The 21,723-nt window shown below is 42.5% G+C and overlaps 1 protein-coding gene across 1 annotated transcript; it reads left to right on the forward strand.

The window, feature by feature from the left end:
• The first annotated feature begins 422 nt into the window (after positions 1 to 422).
• On the forward strand, positions 423 to 21,723 carry WDFY1 (WD repeat and FYVE domain containing 1). Its single transcript, XM_041414333.1, has 12 exons — positions 423 to 637; positions 6,866 to 6,933; positions 7,665 to 7,738; positions 8,926 to 8,980; positions 10,304 to 10,454; positions 13,091 to 13,203; positions 15,550 to 15,676; positions 17,236 to 17,341; positions 18,642 to 18,743; positions 19,401 to 19,531; positions 20,503 to 20,611; positions 21,310 to 21,723. Exons 1-12 carry the CDS (start codon positions 501 to 503, stop codon positions 21,367 to 21,369), a joined length of 1,233 nt encoding a protein of 410 aa, XP_041270267.1. The 5' UTR covers positions 423 to 500; the 3' UTR covers positions 21,370 to 21,723.

Consider the following 21,723-nt stretch of genomic DNA (forward strand, 5'->3'; position numbering starts at 1 on the left):
TGAAGGATTACAGCTGCTTTAACAGACAGAAAGGAGCTAATGTATTTCCTGTGACTACACATCCTGCCTCAGCCCATATCCCTCCGTTAATTACTCCAGGGGGAACAGCCTTTCCTTTGCTGCCTTGCTGTGGCCCCATGCCAGCGGGGACGGGCAGCGACTGGGCTCCTTCAGCCGGGGTCACGACAACGACTTTTCGTGGACAGAGCCCACGGGAGAGCACAGCCACCCCCGCGGCCCAGGCCACAGAAACCCGTGCTGAGCCCGGGGACACCGGAGGGGACACGTCCAGCTCTGGCCAGGCGGCCGGAGCCCGCACCGCCAGATTGATTTTCCCCGCTCTTCTATGAAATACGGCCCGCGGCCCTTCTATTCCAGGGAATACGGCTGGCGGCGGCCCGCCCCCGCCCGTGACGGCATCGGCGCGCGGTGGGGCTGCGCCGCTACTCGGGACACCTCGGCCCGGCGGGGCGGCGCCCCTACACGCAGCCTTACGGGCCATGGCCGCCGAGATCCACTCGCGGCCGCAGAGCCGCCGGCCCGTCCTGCTCAGCAAGGTCGAGGGGCACCAGGACGCCGTGAGCGCCGCGCTCCTCATCCCCAAGGAGGACGGCGTCATCACGGCCGGCGAGGACAGGTGACCCGGGGCCCGCTCCCCGGCGGGCAGGGCCGGGCCGCGGGGCTGGGGCGGGAGCCGGGGCAGCGCGGCTGCTGAGGGAAATCCGGCTGTGCGCTGTGCCTTTGCCGGGAGGCGCGCAGGGACTCCGTGCCTGCGGCCGTCAGGAGATCCGCGGAGCCGCGCTCCCGGGGAGGAAGATGCCGTCAGCTGTGAGGGAGGATTGGCTCGGCCCGTGCGGGGCTGACGCTTTCCCACCGGCGGGGGGAAGCTGCTGTGCTCCGTGCGCGCTGTCCTGCCCCTGCGGAGCCCCGGGAGGAGCACAGCTCGTCCTGTGTGTGAATGGGTCCTGCAGGGCTTATGAGCAGAACCAGGAGTCAGGGAGTATGTTTCCCTCGGCCTTCCGCTGTGCTGGCTGAAGCGCTTGCAGTGTGTCACTGCTTCCCCTGCCCGTCGGGATAGTTGGAGCTTCCCGAGCTGCGCCGGTGGAACGAGCCCATTCTGATGGCTTGGTGTGCAGGTCCCAAACCTGCTTCCCTCTGGCCGAAGCCGCTCAGGGAGTGAGTTGGCAGATCTGAGGGGAGAGGGGGTGATGAGCTGCTGTGCACGGCGCTTGGTGCTTGGAAGAGAGTGTCTTCAGAGTCTGACCCTGCTTCTAGGCACTGGCTCGTCTGCCACAGGAGCTGGTAATGTCGCTAAACAGTTACTCGGATGAAAGGAAAGTGGGAATGAGGAAGCAGGTAGTACAGAGGGTTGTGGCCAGGAGAGTGGTGAGGGATCTGCAATGTGTAGCGGGAGATGGAATTTCACCTGTGCCATGTAGAAAGTGACGCCTAAAGGCGAGGAGGGATGGGAGATGCTTCTTAAGAAACTGTGGCTCAATTTGAAGCAACGGTGTGCTTTTAAAAGTACAAAAGTGCATTCTTAGAGGTGTAGCTTGGTGTGGGGGTAATTTTAGTGTTGTACTATAAAACTTGTAAAACTAAATTTGCATTAATATTTGCATGAATTTTTGTTTGAAAAGCTTGACCTTGTGAGAAATAGGAGAATCTGAGTGCTGAAAATCAGCGGAGCAACGGTGTTATCTGAACTGGGTTTTCTGGCATTTATTTTTAGGTCAAAAAGTGCAGAGAGATCAGGTGTCTAGTTGGTTTGTGTCATCCCTTCCTATAGAGATGGCTTTGTGCAGTACATGTTGGATGACAGCTTTTGGATGGGAATGGGCAGCTTCCTTTCATTCCAGTCACTTAGGTGTGATTGTTCGTGTTTAGTTTGATGGACTTCCTGAAGGAGAGAAGAGGAAATAATGATTTTTAAGACTCCATATCAGGGTTCAGCATTCACAGAGTTTCATGATACAGGCTTGCAGAGCCTTGCCTGTGGGCAGACAGTGCCAGTGTTTAAACTCAAGGTCTTAATGCTGAAGGTTAAGCAGTCTGCATGCTTAGACTGCTGATAAGAGCCAAGGCTGGAGCTGCATCTTTATCTGGGCAAGTTTTGGTGTCAGATACAGACCTGTGCAAGGAGAGAGAGGCCACCACCCACCTTTGGTGTGTGTAATTACCAAGTGAGTCAGTGGACTTGTGGCTGAATTTGTGTCACCCACCTTACTGTGAGAAGTGAAATCTTCAAACTTTCAGAAACCTGTATTGCCTCTAATCTGGGATTCCTCCTACAGTACATCAGAGCTTTCACTACAGTTCAGCATGTTGTCAAACAGTGCTCCCCTGTTTGCTCGCTGCAAGTGGGGTGTAGGTGTTAATACTGCATAACTGCTTGTGCTCCTGGCAGCAAAGTGCAGAGTACAAGGAGCACAAGAGCTGCTGTGTGTACTAAGAGCAGGGCTCAAGTATTTTTTATTGCATCTTAATGCAGCTAAGGCTGTCAAGTATTTCATAATAACCCGCCAGAGGAATGTGTTTACAAGTTGGGTAGTGAGGAAAACATTGGTGCACAAACACTCCCTGGGAATGTTGTAGATTATTCTCTCATTAGAGCTACTCATTGTAGTTCTTCCTATTTTAAATTATATTTCCTAGAATGAAAAGTAATGGTTTTATTTTTTCAGAGGATACAAAAAATTTCATAGTAGATCTGTGAACGCCAACAAAATTCTATGATTTTTTTTAACTTTTAAAGAGGAAAAAAGAAACAAGAATACCTGCAGGAGACCAAGAGTTAATTTTCCCAGTTGGATTTTTCAGCAGGACACTTGCCATCTGTGAAGCTTTCTCAGAACTTATCTAGAAAGGATGATTAACTCTGTGTCCCTGTTGGCATCTTGTCTGACCCTGGCTGCAAGACAATGTTGGGAATTGTTGCAGTGTGTCCCTCAGCAGAAAAAGCTAAGGGAAGAGGAGTGTTTCCCAGCTGCAGCTGGGAATGCTGAGGGATGATCAGCTGTGTACAAGACCCTAATGCAAGATGAGAGTCCTGTATTTACTACAGGAGTCTGGAGTCACTGGCACGTTTCAGTGTTGCTGTTTGGTGACCATCAGTAGCTGCTAAAAGTACAGTATTAGCTTTTGTTGGTTTTTTTGCTTATGAAACTCATATATTGGTCAAAAACATGGTTTGGTTTTAGCAGAAATTTGATAAAAAATATCAGCTGTGTCTTTGAGCTTCCATTGCACTCTGATTAAACCAGATTCCTAATGCTGTTTTGGGAACAAGGTTGATAACAGTATAAATATTTTTGATATAAGCTACCAGAAAGAGGCAGTATTCTGTTCTTGTTAGGAAAACAACTGCCACTGGTTGATTTTGGGTAGGAAAGCAGTTGGTGGTGGTTTGAAGGAGTTAGGAGATGCAGTGCTGGGAACAGGACTGGTGCAGCTGTGTAGTAACCTGCAGCAGTGCTGGCATTGTGACAGGTTTGGGTTTGGCTGCAGGTCTTCCATCACTTCACCCTCTGTGGCTCCTGTTGGCTTTCAGAGGGCAGCTGGTGTAGCAGGAGCACAAGCACTGTGGGAGCACAGCATTGTGTCTGCTCTCAAACCCCAGGTTTGTTGTTTTTCTCCAACACTGTTGGGTGCTCACTCACTCTGTAAATGAAACAGTGACTGAGAACAATAAAAACTCTTAGAAATTGGTAAGGCCACAGTCTTGAAGATGCTTGAAGATGGCTTTTGAGTGTCTTTTTTTAAATTACATTAAAAAATCCTACGTCAAAATCCCTTTGAATTGTCTTCTGTAAATGTGTATGCTGCCCAGCTGAAAGCAGCTTCTGGTTCAGTACTGAATGTTGGGGAAGTTTGGAGGTAATTTCTAATATTTTTTTTAAATGTTTTGCTTCCTCCTGCTGCATCTCAGGTGATGTAGGGACAGTGGGATATAGGGACATGAGGATGTGGGGAAAGGGGTACAGGGGAGATGGGGATGCAGAGGAAGATATGGGGAAGGAGAAGAGGGGGGCGGGGACAGTGGGATGGGGGGATATGGGGACAATGGGAGAAGGAAACATGGGGAAGTAGGACATGGAACAGGGGGATACAGGGACAGGAGGACATGAGGAACCTCCTGCTGAGGTTCATGTGGACATGAGGAACCTCATTGCCTTGTGCAGAGATATGAGCCTAGAATTTTTAAAGTCTGTATCTATCTCTGGGTGCTTCTTAATGAATTCCAGCATTTTTATATCCTTACTGAGACTGCTGTCAAACAAACCTGTGTCTTTCTAGGCTCTTAGTAGGGAATGCTTAAGGAGAAGTGAGTGGTAGCCAGCTCTGCTCAGGTACTGAGCCTAGGATTCTTCATTAAATAAAGACAAAGTTTTGAGGAAAGTGCTAAAGACTCTAAGGCAGTTGTCATAACAAAGCCGTTGAGTGGTTGAAGGAGTTTGTGGGAGCAGCATTACCAGAGGACTTCTCTAGTGCTTTAAGAACTAGTATTTTACAAATTATTTGTCCCAACATAAGGAGATGCATCTCAAAAACAGGTCTGTAGGAGGGAGAATCAGGGAGAAGTGGCATTTTGGCAGAGGTTACTTGCTGATTCCTGTGAAATGATCTCTTCAAATTTTGCTCAGTCAGAACTTTATATAATTAGATATAAAGCTGTCTGACAGCTTATCTTTGCAAGCATGAGGTGAGCAGAGTCTAAATCTTACTTAAACCAAAATAAGAAGCTTTCAGAAGTTAATTTTGCTAACTCTTGCAGCTATTTGCTTAGGCTCTCAACTTCACTGAGGGGCTGTACCATTGATGATCAACACAGAAGTTATGCTCCCATTAAATAATTTCTTAGAAAAAACAAATCTTTGCTTCCTTTATTCTAGTTCAGTACAATTAACCACAATACTGAGAGGAAGCTAAGTCTGCTTTTGAAAAATCAGCAATGCATGATTTTGATCACCATGATAACTTATCATGTAATTCTTCAAAATAAAAGATAGTTACATAACTTTGCCTAGAAGTGAAGAGTTGAATTAGTAAGAGTGGAAACCACCATCTGAGATGTTCAGAACAGTTTGAGTATGATGGAGCTGCTTTAAAAAGCAAGTTTAAAAGCTGATAAAGGTGCATAGGTGCTAACCTGTGCTATTAGGTTGGCATCATTAGAATGACTTGAAAACATTGTTTTTCCCATATTCTCTGTTACCAAGAAATAGCAGCTGCTCCTCTGGAGTGGTGACTCACTGAGATAAGGTAGGCTGTTGATTATTGTAAGGAGGAAGTGATAGCTTTTGAGAGAGAGTCTTAATGCAAAATATTAGTGCCTTAAACTGGTAAAAAAATAACTTGATTTAAAAGCTGAAAATCATTGTTTTGGGGCAGTGTATGCTCACCTGTATTGCTTTCAAGTTTTCAAAAAGTAGTACATTAAGGGTGGGTATTGTCTGCTTTATATTTGAATGGTCTTTTAAAGAAAAGCCTTTAAATGGATTGCAAAATTAGAATGCTACTGTTGTATTTTGAGCAGTAAAACTTCTGAGAAATTCTGTTTGTGGTGCAAGACACTGGTCTGTTTCTGTGCTCTTTTTGTTAAACATTTTACTGTTGATCCTACATGATGTCTGACTAATCAGTCCCCTAGTATTTTTCTAGAGAATTCTAAATACCAGAACTTTTATTAGCTAACAGTAAATAGAACAGCACCTCTCAGTGAAGCCTCTTGACAGTGTTTCCAGGTACATGTATTTACAGATCATTTAGGAATGAGGAAGTTGGATTTAAACAGTAACAAAAAGGCAAACAATGATTTGGAGATGAAATTTCAAGAGGACTTAACCTTAACACTGTCTACATGTGTGCTCTTAACTTCCTGATGTAATCTCTTCAGTGTGTCTGTCATAGAAATTCTGTTGACAATAACTTTCCACTTCCTTGTTGATACTCTTACATCCCTCCTCCCAGGATTTGACAGTCATCAGAGTAGTATAACGCTAAATGTTCACAAGACCACTTATCCTTTCCTTCCAAGAGATGATTCTGGAAGATTGCAAACTAAAGCCAATTTTATAAAGAATCTTAGCATGCTGTCCAAGTAATCTTGTCAGCTTTTCAGTTAACATTTGACTGGCTCATCAATCCTGATCATATTTAGGGCAGAGAAGCAGTGCAAACCAACAGCAACTAATGTTGCTTGTCCTTTGCATTCCTACATGAGGGATTAGAGGCATGGCTTAGAGGAAATAATACTGAGTTAGATATGCTGTCCTCTATGGATTCTTCATATTTGGGGATGGAGATGTCAGTAATGTGCTGGTCTAGAAAATGAAGGGCTTCTGTTATTAATATTCAGTATCTGGCTTGCTGAAGGGTGAGTTACACAGAGATGCTGTAAAAATGTAAAAGTTTGGACTTCCCTAAGAAATGATTTGCATTTTTTTATGTACCAGACACTTAATCTGATATAAACAAACTGTGGTTTGGCTCTGCCAAAGACAGAAAGTTTCTGCAATTTGACTTTATATCAGCCAGAGCCAAGAAGGGAATAAAGGGATGCAATTTTTAGCAATTTCTGAGGTGAGTTGAAATAGTATTTCCATTTCATACTACTGAAACTTCATGTATAAATAGTTTTAAAGAAAACTTTTCCAAATCCAAGGGTGCCTATTCTTAGTGCCAGTATTCTTGTTATGTTAGAGCAGTATTTGAGTGCTGTTATTTCTGTTATGTCGTTCCTCTATTGTATTTGAGTAGCACAAAAGCTAAGGGCAGTGGAGCTGATCCATAAGTAATGAAGTGATTCAGATGTAGGGAATGATGCACTTACAGCTGGCGTCTCCCTGCTCTCCCCATGACACAGGACAATCCGAGTATGGCTGAAGAGAGACAGTGGGCAGTACTGGCCCAGCATCTATCACACCATGGCATGTAAGTACAATATGGATGTGGTAAGTGGTGGCCAGGCATGGTATGGGTTTTGTACCTGTGGTGTGTGTAGGAGTACCTCCTTCTCATTTCCCCAAGGCTGGATTCCCTCAATGATCTTGATTTTTGGGAGCTTTGCAGCAAATCTAGCTCAGACTTTGATTTGAAACTAGCTGCATGGTGGATGGGATCTGTGGCAGTGTTGTGTCAGAACCACATCCTTCACCAGGTAAATGATTGTGGATCTGCAGCTGGAGGTGCCTCAGATGATGGCAGGTAACTTGTCTGCCAGTTAAGTGAGCTTTTCTAACCACTAGCTGAAAGTTGAGATGTAAGAATACTCTCAGCTTTCCAAGGTGTGCATTTTTCTCTTTCAGGGCTGCATTTGAGATAATTTTAGTGAGCTCAAGTTCTGAAGTGTAACCAGCTGTTGCTGTTATCTCAGCTTTCAGCTTGTGTAAAATTCCTCTTGCTGAGTTGCACCTTGTGGCAGGAAGTCATGTTTGCATATGGTTCCTGTTGGTATATCCGAGTTACAGTAGTCATGTTGCTGTCCTCAGCTTCACACGTGGGAATTGAACTGTCATTCCAAGGGATGTTAACTAGGCAGTCCAGTTTCTATCCAACTACTTAAACAGCTTTTGTCCTGAGTGAAAGAATTTACTTTTATTAAAGTTGTGTGTATCCTAATACCTCTATTTAAATACTGTAATGTACTTGCTTTTTTTTGACAGCACCATGTTCTGCCATGGCTTATCATCATGACAGCAGACGGATATTTGTTGGCCAGGATAATGGAGCTATCATGGTAAGTTGTTGTGACTTTTCTTCTGAATGTAGGTTAGAATTGCTCAGATTGTCCATGTGTTGCTGGCAGCTGATAGTCTGTTTTCTTTCCATTTGTTTTGGAATGCAGCTACTGCTAAATGGCTGAGCTCTTGGCAGTTCAGCTGAGATATATGTGGGAGGACTGCAAAGCAAAGGTTCTTCTGGCTAGATGTGAGCCAGGCAGCCTCAAGAAGCCCTGGAGCCATTAGTGCAGCAGTGCACCCAACAATTACACTTGGCCAAGGAGGTGTTTTGAGGGCAGTACAGTAAGCTGGGCATGGTGGTGCTCTGACAGGGGTTGTGAACCTGCAGTTGGTTTGCCCCTGGCCAGGAGTATGGATTTGTCTCTATCCTGCCATGCACACATCTCTGGATTTGCTTGCTGTAGATCTTTTGATGATGTAGAAATTCCAACACTAGCTCTAAAATTATAAGAGGCTGGGTTCATCTCTTTACTTGCTGGGAATTCTTTCTTCTCTCTTTGTATATTCTTGCTGTAGTTGCTGTCTCTGTCTTGGAGAGCATACACTTGGCAGAACAGAAACTGGGTTTTATTCTTGCCCCCTTGGTAAAGGAGGGAAATCTTGTGACTCTCAGATGCTTTAATGGTTTCCTTTCTCTGTGAAAATAAGGTCAAAATAATAACTGCCCCATAAGGAGCCAGGGTACTGCATGAGTGTCATAAAGAGTGATTCTACAGATAACTGCTATGAATAGCCTACAAAGAACTGCATAGAATTCTAGTGATAGCTACTGGAAATTTCCAGTTGAGACTTCTAAAATTTCATTAAGTCTGGTGGATCAAATACAGAACACTGTCACTTAAACCTGTCCATTGTGAAGTCACAAACATGCAAATCTTAAGTACTACAAGATAGTTTTGTTTGCTCCTGCTTGGGACGAATGAGATCTTATGTCTTCATATAATCTCCCTTCAGTAAACTCAGTTCTGAAAGGATGTTCCCTGTTGAAAATTCAGTTCACTTAAAACCTTAATTCACAGTTGGTATTTCAGTGTGCTTTTCTCCAGCTTGAGAAGCTGCCTGTTTTTTTGTGGGATATGCTGCTGCTATGCAAATTTTAGTCTTTGAGGTTGCTGCTTCTTTTTGGGTATCAATGTTGCTTAAGCCACTGTGGTATCTTCTAACAATTTCTCTTTGCTTTTAGGAATTTCATATTTCTGAGGACTTTAATAAGATGAACTTTGTGAAGACCTATCCAGGTAAACAGTTAACCACCATCTACACTAACATTTGTGTAAAGGGAAGGTACCTACAATGCTTGGGAAACTGGACACAATCACAGATTAATCAAATCCAAATATGCTTTTATTCTGACTGACCTTACAGTTGTCACTTAGCTGGGGGATAACTGCCATAAGAAAAATGTTCTGTCAGCTGAGTCCAAGTTGTAGTCATTATAATTAAGTTCACCATCATTAGCGTGCAATGTAATGAGCCAGAACTAGTGAGCTTGGATTTTGCTCTTCAGCTGGGGTAGTTGCACTACATGAGTGTTAGTGTAAGAACTTCCTAAAGGTGATTTTGGTATTTGCAGTTTCTGTCCTTACTTCTTGTAATCAATGTGCTTGATTACTCCTAGCTCAGGGTAAGAGTCCATACCTTCTGTGTCATCCTAGGAAAGCAACAGGGATGAAAAAGAGCTATTTTTTCCAGTATGTGGGAAACAGGGTTTGTGGGATTGTTCTAATATTTATAGAGATACTAATTTCAGCATTTTTCTACACACATCCTTTAGAGAAATACATAACTCAGTTGTTAGTTAAAGTTGGAATATTAATGTGAAAGGCCTGAAGGAAGCTCTTAAAGACTGCAGATTATGTAGCAAAACAAAGTGCAGTTTGTCTTGTGACTCCCTGACACCGACAGAAGCAGTGTTCTTGCTTGGGAGAAAAAGACCTTGTTCTTAAAGCAACAAAACCTCCCTTTATCCTAAGGGAGATGATTTGACAATTCAGTCAAGGGAAGTACTTGTACCTTGGGGGGCAGGGGAGGCTTCTTTTTAAAGCATGTGTAACTTTTTGCGTAGTTGCAGCATTCTCAGCAAAGTTGGGTGGGATTTGGTTGCTGTCACAGGAAGCAGTTCAAATGCCATGGACTAGATATCCTTTCAGGTGCTTAGAATTATGAATGTGAGCATAGATCTCTGGGGTTAGGAAAAAAGCCATTCACGTTTTTAGATGTGTTGCATTACTCCCCAGAAGTCCTGAGCTAGAGGAAGCTGAGGGTTTTCCTGCTCCTTAACCTTGGGTATCTGGGCTGAACTCAGCTTCTCTCTCTCTGGGGAAAGGCTTACATCAGCTGAGCGATAGGTTTGGTTCACTTGAGCTATTCAGAAAGCAAATCCTAAACAGAAGTATGGGAATCTTTTCATTCAGCTGAGATGCAAGTATAATATAATGGTGAAAGATCTCCCTGGGGCATTGCCTAGATATCATCTTCAACCTCTGTCTGGTTATTAGAAAGGAAGTACTCAGCACTTTGATTTTTGGGGGAAAATAGCCAGAATCTTTGTCTTCTCACAGCTCACCAGAATCGAGTGTCTGCTATTACTTTCTGCCTGGCATCAGAGTGGCTTATCAGCACAGGTCATGACAAGTGTATCAGCTGGATGTGCACCAGGAGTGGGAGCATGCTGGGGAGACATTACTTCACCTCTTGGGCCTCATGTCTACAGTATCCTTTAAAAAATGATGGCTACCCTGGAAATGGAAATGTACTTTGTTCCTTTACCTCAATTTATTCCCAACTTTTCATGTATGAAAACTAGAGTGATGTCTCTTGCAAGTCTGCTAACCCTTATTCTCATTAGAAGTTTAATACCTTTATTTCTGTTAGTGGTTATTAGATAGCAGAAGACACCTTGAGCTGCAGAAATCCCAGTCTGTACTACTTCCTAATTTTGAGGTGTCTGTCTGTAGCATCTTGTGGCAGTGACAGTATCTATAGCCTGGCCCATAGACTTCCTGGGCAAGTCACTTTGTTCAACAGATGCCAGTGTGCCTTTGAGTCCTTACAGAGCATAAAACATCATGAATCCCCTTTGGACTGCTTTAATTTTTCTGTCTTTGCTCAAGTTAATCTTTTCTATCTTTAAGCTACTGGGTATACTGAAACTTTATTCACCAGTAGTAATTTGTCTGTGTACAATTTGTTTTCTGTAAACTGTGTTTAACTGCAGCATTTGCAGCTTAGATACTCTGTCTATTCAGCTGTAAGTACTTCAGGGCATTCTTTGCCCTATGTAAAAGACTTGCAAACCCAGTAGCTTGAAAGGCAGTTCACATATCAAAGTTTTTGAAAGCAAACTAAACCAAACCTATTTTTTTAGCACTTGTTAATGGTAGCAGTTTAGATGTGGCCGGACAGTAATTGAAGGTATTGGTTGCTGTATGAGGTTTGATGGCAATAATATTTTAGAAGTAGCAAGATTGAAAAATTAAACAGGTCAACATCATCTCTTGAAAACATGAAGCCCTCTCTAGAGTGGCTGTTTACCTGGGTCCTGGTAAGAAGCTGGGAGGAAAACTCAGTTGCCAGCTGATGTCTCTCCTTCTGAGGTGTCCCATCTCTGCAGACCCTGCCTTACTGACTGAAGAACTGTCAGGTTTGTACTGTTGTACTGCTGCTCTTTTTTAGAGTCCAGGGGAGTTGTGTCCCACAAAACATTCCATGTGCAGCTCACCTCAGCTGAATGCAGCACAGAATAGGTTAAAGCCGGTGTGTGTATTGCAGACTGGTGAACAGTCTGAGCCTCAGTGAATTCAGTGGCTTCTATTTGCAATAGCTAATGCTATTGCAAATAATGGCAGAGTTTATTATTAAAATGGAGAAAAGAATATGACCTTTTGTATCAATATAAAAATAAATTTCCACTGAAGAACTTGACATTTGAAAATCCATTTTAATTTATCTGCCTTTGGATTTGTGTGTGGAAGAGCCAGCTTGCTGGTGTGTGTACTAGGTGCTTGGCCTCCCTATCAGGAGGTTCCTTAGAACATTGTTTGTTAATGACCCTTTGTGTAAGCTTCTGAAAAACACAGCAGAGTGCCTATTCTTTACTGGATTAGTGGGGATAAGGCAAGCCTGAACTTCAAGATGAAGAAAGGATCACATGTTCAGGGAGTTAGAGGATTTGTTGAAAGCAAATTGTTTATCTCATGATCCTGAAGGCTTAAGAGATTTTGGAATGTCATCAGATGGCAGAGCCTCTGTATTTTCACTTAGGGTGGTGGGCTTTTTGGTAGACTGTCTTAAAGTTAGCCTCTGTTGGATACCAGAGGTTACTTTTCTAGATGCTGTTTGTGCTTTTGTGTGGTTCAAGGAGGACACCTAAGTAAGTTTATACACAGCTCTTGGGTTATGTGGTGTCAGCTGCGTGGGTCTTTCATAGCTCTTGCTTATATTGTGAATAACAAAATCTTCTAAAAGCAGCAAATTCTCTGGTTCCATTGGCTTGCCATGCTTTGGTTTCTGGCGTTCATAGTTGCATCGTGGCAACAACAAGAGTGTCAGAACTGTTATGAGGTGTAATGCTTTTGCCCAATGTGCCACCTTGTTAATGGATCCCATGTTAGGATGTGGTGTGGCTTTTATCTCAGTTAACTGACAGAATCCTTTCTGAAATTAGGTCACGTTTCAACACCACACTCAAGGACCTGCATTGGTAAACTGGGAAGTCCAGAGAACAGGACAGGAAATGAGACAGTCTCACCTTGGCAGTAGCTAGAATGTTGTGGGTGTACTTCCACTGTAAGGTGAACTTGCTGTGGAGGGTCAGCATCCTTGTATCTTGGTTTCCCTCTCCTGGGGGTATTAACTACAAACATGCTAGAAGACTAAGGGTTTATTGGAGAAGATACTGGGTAAGACTGAATGCAGCCCAGTGTCCAGTGAGGTGTTCCTAATGGTTGCAGAGAGCTCTGCACTACAACAAGTAGCCTGATGAGTTTTGGCATCTTGTAGACACCCATGAGTGTGTTCTGTAAATAGCTGCTAGAAATGGCCTGAAGCTACTTGGCTTGCATTAAACTAGGGCATGGCTTTCTCCAGTGGCTTTCTAAAACTCTTCTCTTATTTCCTATACAGTTTTACTTGCATGTGTAGGGAAGTGTGATGAGAAGGAAGGAATCAAAAAGGTTTATTACAGTCTCCAACCACTTTAAAAGTAATTAATGTAAATTTATCTGGCATATTAAAATGTTGTGGGTTTTTTTTGGTTTTTTTTTTTTTTTTCTCTCTCTATAGCTGATTGTTTCAGTCATGTAAAATACTCTTTGAACAAATGAAGCTTCTCCTTGACTGGTGTTCAGATATGATCATGAAACTCAGCATGCATTTGTTGGTGATTATTCTGGACAGATCACTCTTCTGAAGCTGGAGCAGAATACCTGCTCAGTTATCACAACCCTTAAAGGGCATGAAGGTAAAGGGACTCTTTGTCTTAAAGCCACTTGTCCCAGACATGGTATCTCTTTGTAAGTTGGGGTGAGATGTTTAGTTGCATATCTGCCTCTTAGGGGTAGATACTGAATGAAAAACCAGTCCAAGGTAGTGGTTATCATAAGCTGTTGAAAGCTGTACTTCCTGATAAAGAACAAACACATTCTTGCTGAAGGGAAATCTTAGCCTTATAAATACTTACAGGTATTTATTTTTCATCTATAATAAAAAAGTAAACATATGCATTGAGTTAAACACAAGCTATCCACTAGATGGCCACCTTTAAAAGCTTTAGTCTCAACATTGGAGAAACTGCCTAGTCTAAGGCAAATGTCTCATCCTCTACAATACAGCTGAAGTCCTTATATCAGATGAAGAATCAGGTGGTCCCTAACATGATACAGAGCCACTGTCTGTTGCAATGAGTAAGGCAAGAATGCAAATCACAAAAAATATGTAACTTAATAATATGCTGAGAAAAATAAACAAGAGAATGCCTTGTCCCATGTGGTACTTGCAACTTTCAAATCAGCTGACAGTTTGCATGTGGGTAGGGATGAACTGCTAGGTCATGAGTCTCTGACCCACTGGAACAGGCTGTCTTGTTTAACAGCTGGAAGTATAGAGTAGGCTTTGTTAAAGCTGGGTAGACTCCTGATCTACAGATGATTGTAAAATGATACAGCTGGTTTTGAATGCAGGAGGCAAGTTGAGATTTTCAAGTGATAAATTTCTCTTCTGCTTTCAAGGAGAATTTCAGATTGTTTCAGTTTAGAATAAAATAATTCTCTTGGCCCTAGAGACTCCTTTGTTTCTCTATACTTTTGGTCTGTGTTCAAATGCAACTTCTTGGTAGAATTTACAGTTAGTCTGAAAGCAGTATGTCCTTGCACTTTCTTGTTGTGTGTGTTCTTTCTCTTGAGTTGTGATGGGCTTCCAAGCACCAACTTCAGCAGTGCTGTTCACACAGCAGCCATCTTTGGCTCATATATTTCCGTATGGGGACTGTGATTCTTAAAACAAGAATTGAGCTACCATAAAAAATTATTTCAGGGGCAGAAACAGATTTTTCTTCAACTGGTATTGTACTAGTTATTTCAACTTCCTTCCTTTATTTGTTTTTTTTTAAAAGCAAATCATATTATGTGTGACTTTTGTTCTCCACCATATTTGTGCAATATTCTCAAGATCTAGTAACTCGAAACTTAAATGGCACCAATTCTCCTTTGAGTGCAGTTGTGTTTGACAGACTTTAAAAGTCTGATTTCATCTTGTTTGCTTTCTAGCTCTTGCAAAGTGTGACTTCATAAGTCACACTTTGAAGAAAGCAGTTGCTTTGCAGTTTAAATGGTTTCAGTGTTTGTTCTCAGCTTCCAGAATTCACCATGTATAACAGCCTGCTCTGTGTAATGCTGAGATAATACTCAAAGTTAATGCCTTTTTGGTGCACATGCTATATCCAGATGGGTCAGTCTGAAAAGAGCATAGCCCTAAAGGAGGCAAAAAAAAAAAAAAAAGTCTTGCTTCAGAGCATTGGAAAGAACTGATTTGGGCTCTAATTACCATTCATCATCTTGGTTTCGGACTAACAAGGCTTTTGATGACAACTGAGCAATGGAAGGATTGTCTAAAGGGAAGGATTTCTGCAAGGAAATAAAATGTGCCAACTTCAACTATAGGTGGCATGAGTAACAAAATTACTCCTTTAGCAGCGTACTGGTTATGTTACCCTGGGTGTGGGTTTAGTGTAAGACTGCTACTGTCAGATGACTCATTTCTTTCTATCCCTAATTCACAGTTGCCCTGAGCCTTCTGAAATCTAGTTTTGTAATTTAGTGAGTAGTGGCAGATTTGCTAACAGCAGTGAAGTTCTCACGTTGTTTCTTAGTCCAGCTATTTTAAGGTTGTAAATGGTTACGTGAGGGAGTTGCTTTAGCTGAGAACACTGCGAGCTGTGCTGCAGCCACTGAGCAAGCACCTCACTGTGTTGGAGATACTGGTTTCTGCTTGGCAAGTGTTGGTTCTTCCGTCTTCCAAAGTTCACGTAGCAGCCTGGCAATCTTAAAATCACCTACCTAAATACAAGGGGCAGAACTCAGACTTTCTGGCTTATGCTATATCTGTCTTAGGGACATCTGTTCTGTTGTCCAGTACTCCTTGCCTCTCTGTCAGGACTGCACTGTGCTGTTGGATGCTTCCTTTGCCTTAAGGCTTTCAATATGTTAGTGGAGTAAGGCAGTACCTCAGGTTTCACTTTAATGCTCCAGGAGGGCATCACTGTGTTGGGAAGCCAGTCCCTTACATCTAACTGCAGAATGTTCTTTCCTAGGGAGTATTACTTCCCTGTGGTGGGATCCTGTCCAACGACTGCTCTTCTCAGGTGCCTCTGACCACAGCATTATCATGTGGGATATTGGTGGAAGGAAGGGGCGAACGCTGCTGCTCCAGGGACATCAGTATGTAATGAAGTCCTATTTTTCATAGACATCCTGTAATGAACACACAGTCCCAGGAAGTCTAAATAGCATGGCAAGATATTTGAGTCATTGTGAATAATGGAGAAAATTACTCTTTGCAGAACCCTGGGTACTTTGAAGGGAAAGAAGGATAAACAGTACTAGGAAGACCTTACTGATAAAAGCTTTTTTCTTTTTCATGTTTAGTTAGTATTACCATGGCTTAGAAGTAACACAGAAGTAGTTTATAGAAAGAGGTGGGTAAAAATCCTAAATAATCTGGTTTGGCCTTTATGTAAAAATTGCATGTGTCTGTATTGTAAATACTGCACTGAGTTACCTGTGAGAGGAGGGCTAGAACCTTTATGTATAAGCATGTTCATGTATGCATATAAAATAAGCTTCAATATGTTCCTGTTCTCTCTGTCTTTCTATCAGTGATAACTGATTGGCTAAATTACAGGGGTAGTCTCTCAACTTCAGAAAGTGTCATGTTTCCCCTCTTCTGAAGTTGAGGCAGTTGTAACAATCAACTCTTAATTTTTAGAGACGCAACACTAGCTGTCATTTTTAAATGTAGGGCTCTAATTCAATCTGACAGGCAGTTCACCACTGAAGATATATTCTACTTAGAAATGCACTGGTAGTAGAGATTTTGTTTATATTTAAAGATATTTGTATAATGTGTTCCCGTCTTGTCTAGTTCCATAGATGCTTCCATCTACCTTTGATCAAGACAGATAGCCTTAGCTCTAGAACTCCTGTTAAATCTTGAGAGTTTAGTCTTACAGCTAAAGAATTAAAAATAGAGCCTTGGTAAAAAAAAGTAAATGAAGTCAGTGGCTGGAGGACTTTATAGTGCTGTTACTGCTGCCTCATGTGTCCTGGTGAAGACTTGTAACAGTTGGGTTCTTTTTGTACTGAATGGGAAAGTAAGTTCTTCTGAGAAGCAGAATGACTTTTTAATTCAATTTAGATGCTGCAAAGCAGTTTGATACTAGTCAGATTCTTTGTTTAAATTCTTGAGGCAGACTTTTGTTTTGACATGACTTTCTTTAGGATTAAATTGTCTTATAGGGGAAGGCACACTTTGCTTTGCAGCTACTGCCTGCCTTACTGTGATTTGTTAGCAAAAGTGGAACCTCTGTCTGCTGCTTAGTTGCATCTTGAAACAAATACTTCTCTTTATTTACCCAGTTGTTTCTGTTTTGACAAGTGGCTCTCCTTGCCAACACAGAAGAGTATTTGCACACGCACTCTGAGTCAGTTGACGCTCAGTTCACCATCAGGGCTTACTGCCAGCAAATGTTAACATGGAACTGTACTTCTGGTATTCTGGTCAGGCCTGTAAGAACTCTCTCAGTAACATCCTGATGCTAGGGTAGTGCTCAGGTGGCAGCAACAGCATCTGTTCACTCATCTCTCTACTCAGTGGACTTAGCAAACTGAAAATCAGTTTGGGGCTTCCTCAGTAGCTTTATTTACAAGTGTAAATCAGGGTTTGCTGAGAAAGCTTTGTTTGAGTACTTGTGGGTAACTAGTGTGTGCTTTGTCTGCAGTGACAAGGTGCAGGCTATCTGCTACCTCCAGCTGACACGGCAGCTGGTGTCTTGTTCAGCTGATGGGGGAATTGCTGTTTGGAACATGGATATCAGCCGAGAAGAGGTAACTTCATGGCATAGGTCAAAGATTTTTTTTTTTCCCTTTTCAGAGACTAATGTGACTTTCCTTAGTCAGTTCTGCAGGCTGCTTTCCTCATGTTTTCTGACACTTTAAAGCTGAATGATATTATTGAAGCTTGTTCTGTTCTAATGGCTGTCCGTGCTGCACTGTAGTAAATGGGTTCCCAGGACAGGAAGAGTGCAGGAGATGCTTGGGACTGCTTAGAGTTTTATCTCAAAGAGACAACAGGTTCACTGGAATGGCTGTGGCCTTTGCTTCTGGAACAATCTAAAGCAGTCAAACTCTTGCAGTAAAGAAACCAAAGGACTGTGCTTCAATAGTCTCAGCTTGTGTCAAAGCAGGTAAAGAAGTGAGAGGCAGATTTTGAGATGCAGTTCAGAAGGCAGAGATTCAGTCCCCAGGCAACTTTTTTTTTAAAGATCTTAGTACACAGCAGTTGACCCAGCCATACACTTTCTTTCTGCATCAGTTCATATCCATGGTGGTACAAGTGAGAATGCTCTTGTTTTCTTATTGTCAGCAATGTAAGTGAATTGAAAAAAAAATGCTTTGTTGTTCCAGCTTTCCTCCTGTCAAGTTTCAGGCAGACTCCCTCATGAGATATATATATATGTATAGAATGTTCAAATTCAAGTCCATGTACTAAAAATACTGTGCCTCTCTATCTCTTACAGGGATGCTCAGTTAAACTATCTGAGAGAGCTGAAATGTGTAAAAGCTCTATTTTCATGTGGCCCAGTCCATTTATGGCAGGAAAAGTGTGTGGGTGGGAGAAAGGATGCTTAACGAAGATGGGGGCAGGATGGAAAATGCAGATGAATGCCTAATTATTCCAAACTGCAATCCCATGAAAGTAGAAAAGATAATTACTCACAGAATTTACTTCTGGACACCCCCTTTCTTAAAGGGAATTACTGCCTCATAGCTTCTGCAGTTTGGACTACACTGGTCCTTAAAAGCCATCCAGACAACCAGAGCAGCAGTCTATGAACGCCTGCAGCGGGCTTAGTAATGTAGGTGTTTGAATGAGTTTTCTTATTAAGGCAGTAATATAACATATTCCTGTAGGCTTAAAAAGTGTAGGAGGTGTGTAGGTAACCAATAACTGTATGCTTGGGTTTTAGGTTTTTGTGCTAAACTTTCTTTGTACTATGCTCTAGGCAATTTATTGTTGAAGCAGGGCATCTTTCCAAGTAAGACTTTACTTTGGGTTCTTAAGCTTCCTTGACTGTTGTGTGAGGGAAAACAATTCTGATTGCTTACACTTCCTGTTCTTTTGTAGGCTCCTCAATGGCTAGAAAGTGATTCCTGTCAGAAGTGTGAGCAACCTTTCTTCTGGAATATAAAGCAAATGTGGGACACAAAGACAATAGGGTTGAGACAGGTGAGATGGCTGGTTTCAGTGCTTAGCTGTACTTCAGCAAAATGTAAAAAGAAGACTACTAAGGCTGGTAGATCTTTTAATCTCTTGGTTTTTTCCTGCTTTGAAGTGAGGTATATTGAGAAGTTACAGCGTCTAGGCGCTGCTAAGATATTTCCAAATTCTGTGAAAGTGTTGCATCAAACTTCTGTCACAGGTCAAAGCAGGCTGTGCTCTGTTGGATTTCTCTGAATGTTCCCATGCTTTCGACTATGGACAGTTAATCCTCAAGTGTTGTGTAAAATGGTAAATGGTGCTCCATAGCAGAGAATGTAGGTGCTCACTCCAGTGAGCATCTAGTGAAGCACTAATGGCCCCGTTCTTACTGCACCGGAATGTTTTTAACTGGGTTGCTTGTTCAAGCCTCTTTTTCCCCTTCTCCCAGAAGGAGCTTGCCAGAGAAGAGGATATACACAGAATGTGGTGATAAATCCATTAATGACCCAAACCACTGTTCAGAACTCCTGAGACATTGGTCTTTGGTTGAAGAAACAGGGTGTTTCCTAGCAGGTTGCTTTCTAACAGGCTGCAAAACAGAAGCGTTGTTGTTTTTGTTGTGCAGTGGACACTTGTATGGTGTCATAGTATAGTGACTTTTTATTTTCTTCTTCCTCCTTGAAGCATCATTGCAGAAAATGTGGGCAAGCAGTGTGTGGCAAGTGCAGCACCAAACGGTCGAGCTACCCAATCATGGGATTTGAGTTCCAGGTCCGTGTCTGTGATTCCTGTTTTGAGTCGATCAAGGATGAAGAGTGAGTATTAGGGAGTAACAAACTGTAGTAACACTGCTGCTGTGCAGAAACCCTTGGGCTTGCTCCACATCCATACAGTGCTACAGAACACACTGAGCTGGCTCTCTGCTATTAGGCCTTGGGGACTGAAAGCACTATGATGGCAGAGATCCCCCATCTGCCTCTGCAATGCATTTGGATCAGATATGGAATTACAAAATTTTTATCCTTTTTTAGTTCTTCTTTTCCAGGAGCCCAGATCCAGACTTGAGATACATTTGTCTCAGCGTTTCAGTTTAGTTAAAAGCTATTGATTGCACTTAACATTGCTAAGTGGGTGCCAGACAATGCATTACAGCTGCCAGGATGTATATGCATTAGTTCATGTACACTTTTTAAAACTTTGGGAATATTCTTCAGAGCTCAACATTATTTTCCCTATGCAAGCAAATCAGGTTAAACATCATTTGCTGTCTCATTAAACTTGTCTTAGAAGTGAAGGAACCCCTTTTCTCTTGGTATGAACAGAGTAATCAGATATGAAAATTTTGGGAGTGTTTGGGATTTTTTGTTTTGTTATTGGGTTTTTCATTGTTGGGACTTTTTGTTTGCTTGGGGTTGGGTTTTTTTGAAAAGTAGGATGCTGTGCCCTAGTTGGCTTATTTATCCAGCAGGAGAAAAATATACTTGAACTTGACTGTTAACCAGGAGTAGAAATATTTGCTAATTCAGTGTCCCACTTCTGCTCTAGTATTATTAACAGTCAGGCTACAGAAGCCAGGAAATGTCACACCTGTACAACTCCACAAGCAGTGCCTTAGCATGACTTGCTAATTTAATTCTGTCCCCTTTAATATGGCACTGCAGCTCGTGGAATAGATTTATTAGTACTTGAGCAACCCAATTTTCTTTTAAGTTTATTTTGCACTGCTATAATGATGCCATGAAGCTTCATCTGATGGCTGGCTTTCATTTCCATTGTTTTTGTGCAGCCGTACTTCCCTGGCAACCTTTCATGAAGGCAAGCACAACATTTCACACATGTCCATGGACATCTCCAGAGGGCTCATGGTGACTTGTGGGAGCGACCGGATTGTGAAGGTATTGCTGCATCTCTTTCCTGCATTTCTAAGAGATATTTAATAGAGAGTTCATTTCTGTATGTTCTTCCTTTCTTTCTGACAGCTATTGCTACAAGCTGTCTGTTGTGTGAGGAAGGGATTGTATTTGCTAACCTGTTCTTCTGCAGCTGAATGAGGAAATGACTTGTAACTCCACTGTATGGAGTGCAGCTGTTGTGTCTCTGAAGAAACATAGAGGCATGGGCAGCAGGAGAATCTGCCAGCAGTCTTAAAGACACAGACCTGAGGAAATGTGCAGGTTCCTTTGCTCTGAGCTCCATGGCTTGCAGCATGGCCACTGAAAGCCCTTGTTACGAGGCAGTGACATGGAGCTCAGACTGAGACAAAATCTTGCTGTGCCTGGGCTCTACGTTCACCATGCGTGTCAGAACTGAGACTGTGCCATCCTGTTCTTGTTTGGCTCTAAGCATTTGCAGTTTGTGACACACTGCATAGCACTTCTTAAAACAGACCTACACAGAAGTTCAAGACTCTGGAGCCCCAAATTTGACTTTTGGTTTGTAATGCTGCTGTAACTCTTTATGAGATTTTCCTCAAGCATAGTTAAAAAGGAGTTGCTACCTTGTGTGGGATATCTTTGTTTGCTTCTATGCCTCTTGCAGAAAGACCTGTGAGCCTGACACTAATGCTGTGTAATTCTCCACAATTCTCCTCCAGATCTGGGACATGACACCAGTAGTTGGTTGCAGCCTTGCCACTGGATTCTCTTCCCGCTGATCTCCTCTGTGGCAGGTTTATGCACCTTATGTACAGCAATACGCACCCAATGAATGGAACCCTCCTCAAGAACATTACTGCAAACACTGGTTGCTTGATTCTCCTCTTGCTGCTGTTCCAGGATGGACAGTCACCCTTGTAGAGCACAGCTTTTGTGTTGGGCTCCCCGGGAATCTCCGTGGTGCTGAAGTGCGGTTCCGCAGCCTCTCGGACTGACATAAACAGTTTATCTGCAATATGACACCTGGCTGGAAGGACCTGTTGTCTCTCAGTTTACATATGTAGTGTTAACAATGTGCTATCTCTGCTGATATATCTTGTACAGATACCTTGTAGCTAAAACATTACCAGAGT

Source organism: Onychostruthus taczanowskii, unplaced genomic scaffold (genome assembly GCF_017590055.1).
Source record: "Onychostruthus taczanowskii isolate IOZ18803 unplaced genomic scaffold, ASM1759005v1 scaffold45, whole genome shotgun sequence".
Lineage (NCBI taxonomy): Eukaryota > Metazoa > Chordata > Aves > Passeriformes > Passeridae > Onychostruthus > Onychostruthus taczanowskii.

Excerpts from the sequence above, each read along its gene's own strand:
- WDFY1 (XM_041414333.1), top strand. The coding sequence starts at position 501 with ATGGCCGCCGAGATCCACTCGCGGCCGCAGAGCCGCCGGCCCGTCCTG. Across the intron at positions 17,342-18,641 it reads TGGATATCAGCCGAGAAGAG|GCTCCTCAATGGCTAGAAAG; the intron begins GTAACTTCATGG and ends GTTCTTTTGTAG. Across the intron at positions 20,612-21,309 it reads GGAGCGACCGGATTGTGAAG|ATCTGGGACATGACACCAGT; the intron begins GTATTGCTGCAT and ends ATTCTCCTCCAG.